Below are 4,784 nucleotides of genomic sequence, written 5' to 3'. Positions count from 1 at the left end.
TTCAAAGTGTAAATATAATCAAACTAGATGGTAAAAAGTATTTCATATTTTACAAGAGCAACCAATTATACTTTTTTAAAAAATTTAGGGAAACTTTGAAAACAGGCACTCATTTGGGTAAATTTTAAGAATTTTTTTAATTAGGCTCCCCAAGTAGAAAAATGGTCAGACATGTGGTAAAAATGGATGGGGTAGGGTAACATTTTTATACAGATTTCATAAATTTTAAGTAGAAACCATAATTTTGCTTATGTGGATTGTTAGCTGAATGGTACTATTTGTTTCTTACCAAAAAATCATGGGAAAACATTTTTCAATAGAATGTTATTGCAGATTATTTAAAGGTTCCTCATTTCTAAAAAAGGGCCCTCATAACATCTTAGCTCGAGTTCAGAAAAGTGGCCATAACTTGATTTCCGTACGGTAAACTTTGTTTAAATTTTGCATACAGGTGTACTTCAAGGTATACATCTGACCTATGATGTCAATTCTTTAGTTCCTGATAGTGCCCATTAGGGTCCTAATACCTTAAATAGCTATGCTAAATTTCAGTGGATTGGTCCATGGTTTTATCAGTTTCAAAAGGCACCATGCAGCTGGATTATTGCAGAGGACTTCTCGGATTACACTCAACTTTTTGTACCTCAGGGTAATATATTTATGAACCATGAATCAATGAGGTAAATAAAACTATATTTGCTAGATTTTTATTGCATAAAAGTTCCTTTCAAGACCATTTGTATAATATCTCAAATATAGAGTCCGTTTTACCTTCTAGGACTTTTAAGTTCACCTAAAAAGTCATATCTTTAGTGTACTTTCATTGCTTATGTGAGTAGCTTATGAACACCAAACATTTATGATTTTGAACAAACATTATCCTGTCCGAAAAAATATATGTTTGGTTTATTTGTTTAATATAATTTAATTTGCTAACGGCTTTATAAAAAACAGACTGACATAAAGTAAAGGCCATAAACCGTTCAACATCATTTTCAAATGCCTTTGTTTACTATAATAGGCCATTTGTAATGATTACGTTAAACAATGGATGAAACTATTGTTATTATTATTTGATTTAGTACAGCATGCACTATGTTATTTGAATTGATTTAAATAATAATAATTCAATTATCTAAATATCAGCATTAATAATGGCGTAGAATAATCTACGAAGTCAATGTAAATATATTGTGATAATTTAATTATAAAAATCAAGCATAAATATTATTTTTCTTACATGTATAAAGTTTGTCGTTTAAACAAGAGTTACCAACTAATACAATTATGATATCAACATCTGTTATATAATGCGGAAATATACCGATAAATTCGGACTGCTATTTAAATCCATTTCGTCACAATGAGGTTTCTGACTCTTAAGCTTATAACGTTCGTTTAGGTCATCTTGACACCACGGGAGTCGATATGAAAACAATTTAACTTAACAAATGTACCTATTTCTGTTTTCTATGAAATATAAAAAATGCAGATTTAAGGATCGTTTCTGAAAGATTAAAAATCTTTACAGTGTGATTTATAAGTGATTATGATTTTTTTTCTTTTCAAATGGACATGTACACGTCTAAGCATATCAAATATGTATCCAATGATTTATTGCAGGAATCGTGATCTGTGCAATACTATAACATCAGTTTTCTCTTTAACGGGCCCTGGGCAGTTTACTGGCAAAGATGTAACAGGTAAAATGAATCTTAATGTAGATAAGCATTATTTCCAGTGTGATATAATCTAGGCTAGTGAATCCAATCTGTTTTTGCCTCTACATGTAGATATTGAATATTTGAACCGTTTGTCCATTGTTTGCTTTTCGTGTTCAAGATAAAAAAAAATATATTCATTAATGATGCATTTTATGTTACATAAAAATAAGTATTAAGATCATCACAAGTTTCAACAGTATGAAACGAACAAATTTCTTTCACACACTCATTCTGTGTCTCTCAGAGAGCGTATGTACATTATCGATGTTAGTAACAATATGCCCATTCAAATGTAAATGGTGAGTTTACAGTAACTTTATACTATGCAAAGATTGATTTTAACTTTTACTAAATTTCACAATAATCATTATAATCAATATCTCACATGACTCTTGAACATTTTACAAATGTTCTTAGGAATGATTAAGGTTCATTTGTTGAAAAGAAGTGGGGGCAAACTTTTTATATTCCGGCAATTATTTAAAACTTTTTCGATATCAATTACCAATGACCATCATAACAGCCAAACTTTATTAAAAACTAAATTTAAGCGTAATATCACTTTAACTACTGGAAATCTTATGAAAGGAATCGTATTCTTGATAGATCTTTTCATTCAAAATATTTTGTTTACTGTATTTGTCAAGTGTTTCTGATACTTGGTATTAGTATTCAGGTCTTGCATACAATATCTACTTTGTCCATTCTTATTGTAACACTCAGTGGGCAAATATAAAGGTGCGGGGACACACCGAGTCCACATAAGATAAAGTTGGTAAAAGGTATAAGAAATGAAGACTCTTTAAAATTCCAAGTTAAAATCACAAAACAGAACGTTATACAAAGTTGGTGCATAGCTTTTCAGTTTTGTCCTAAAGTTATGGTCAAGTTCTGTTAGGTCAGTTGCATAAATCTATAACGTTTGGGTCGCAGGGAAACATTCTTTTTAATTGCGGTGTTGCCTTTAAAGTTTACATATTGTGTGATCATCTTAATTTTGCCTTGTAAAAACCTGTCTATATCCATCGTTTTGTTTTGCGGTTTCAGTAAAATTAAATATTATGACTTAAAATTGCCACCTACTTTATTAAAATGATTTTATGCTGTCACGATATACCAACATACATGTATATTTTAAAGATTAACTATAGTTACAATTGTCATTTTCCAATAAATTAAAATGCTTAACATTAAGGATAAAATAATGAAACTGCCTCAAATTTAAACAGACTGTCCCATTCTAAATACAAGTTGCTTGCAACCGATAAGTTTAGAGGGATATTTTTAGATAATTAAATGAGTCACAGGGGTAATTGATAATTTAGATGACGTTTATTACAGATATGACAAATTATTACCCTTCCAGATGTTTTCCGCCTTTTTGATTGGATATTGATCACCCGAAAGAAATAGATATTACCGAGCCAGGCGGGAAATAGATATTACCGAGCCAGGCGGGTAATATACACACTAAATTTCTCCGTTGGATACCCCACGTTGTAAACAACATGCGTTGTGGCGATGCGCGTACGGTTTGACTTTACCCGATGTAAATTCCGATTTACAAGCACATTTTAACTGTCAAATGATAAATATTAACCAAAATAGAGTAATGATACATACTCTCATCAGTATTGAAAACAAATATGACCTTGTGAAAGCTTGATATTAATTCCAAAAAAGTGCGTCCAACAGACTACTCCTTTTTGTCTTGTTTACATTCGTTAGGTTCGAAAGAAAATACGTCATGTATTTAAGTGACGTCATGTTGTGTTGAAGGGGTACGTACCCTTAAGGGAATCTTATTTCGACGTTTCATTTGAAGTAGCAATGATTTACTTTAAAACCGTCTTATCTCGGCAGGGGAAGAGTAATAAAATTATTATTTTGGTTTTGGAGTGATATAACGGCTCGGGTGATATAAAATTTTGACAGGTAATATATATCCAAATATATCACTCCAAAACCAAAACAACATATAATGTAAAGTTATTATGAATTTTACTAGAATAGCCGACGTTTAAAATTTGATGTGTATATTATCACTTTAATGAAAAGAAAGGTTTTGCAACAACGTAATTGTCATTAGTTGTTACACAAGAAATAGCATACACAAACAAATACATTGTTTTGATTCAATTTACCTAGACGATTAGTGACGAAATAACCAATGTTATAAAATATAATAAAAGCAAGTATTTGTTCCAAAATTAAATTGATATCGTAGTTTACAGTTCTCCATGGCTATATGTATTAGATTACACACACAATAAATATACTCATCAATGATTTAGCAAAGCATAGTTTGATGTTCAAAGGAACTAAGTATAATAACACTAAAATATGTCTGTTTTCAGGTGACAATTGGTCGGGCAAAATGAATGTAGTAGCAACGGACTATAAAGGATTTGCAATTGAATGGGGATGCGCTAAATGGTCGACGTTTGATCAAACATGTGCAGACCCATGGCTGTATGTAAAAACACGACAAATGAAGCTTTTCAAGGGTATTCTTGGTAGAATAGAATCTGCCCTTCAAAACATATTTGGAATTTCACTCAACGAGCTTATAAGAATCCCCCATGGGAGACGTAAGTGTATTTTACAAAAATTACTTTGATATTCAGTAGCATTTATTTAAATATAAGTTAAAAGTATCATATTATAATCATTATGCACATGCTTCCATGGGCTAAGAACCGCAATGTTAAAACAGGTATAGTTTTAATGATTTGGTAGTTTCTATTTTCTTCATGTTGAAAATGACAAATAATTCATCTAACACACAATTAAAACACGAAGTTTCAAATATTTTTTTTTAATCTTTGATTTGTATACAACATCTTTTAATTACGTCTTTCTAAAAATTGAACCATTTATCATTTACTTACCTACTTCATGATAGAAAATATATACCTTTCTTTTTATCTTTAAACAGCATGTTCAAATGGCAAAAAGCAAGGTTAGAGAAGAAATTGTGCACGAACGTTTTACAAAATTTAAAACATACGAACGTGTTTTCTGAAATGTAAAGAAAGATAATAAAAACGAGAAAGATTA

The 4,784-nt window shown here is 30.5% G+C and overlaps 1 protein-coding gene across 1 annotated transcript; it reads left to right on the top strand.

Annotated features, from left to right (window-relative positions):
• Window positions 1-552: 552 nt before the first annotated feature.
• Window positions 553-4,784, top strand: LOC132722050 (uncharacterized; the record flags this gene model as incomplete). Its single annotated transcript, XM_060706452.1, is given in 4 exon segments — window positions 553-680; window positions 1,624-1,703; window positions 4,082-4,315; window positions 4,663-4,784. Coding segments are annotated over 4 exon segments (471 nt in total), but the record flags the coding sequence as incomplete, so codon positions are not given.

The sequence above is a fragment of the Ruditapes philippinarum genome, unplaced genomic scaffold, assembly GCF_026571515.1.
Source record: "Ruditapes philippinarum isolate M1 unplaced genomic scaffold, ASM2657151v2 ctg18188_1_1_1_1, whole genome shotgun sequence".
Classification (NCBI taxonomy): domain Eukaryota; kingdom Metazoa; phylum Mollusca; class Bivalvia; order Venerida; family Veneridae; genus Ruditapes; species Ruditapes philippinarum.
Note: the sequence above shows the minus strand (reverse complement) of the source record. Positions and strands in the feature narration are given on the sequence as shown.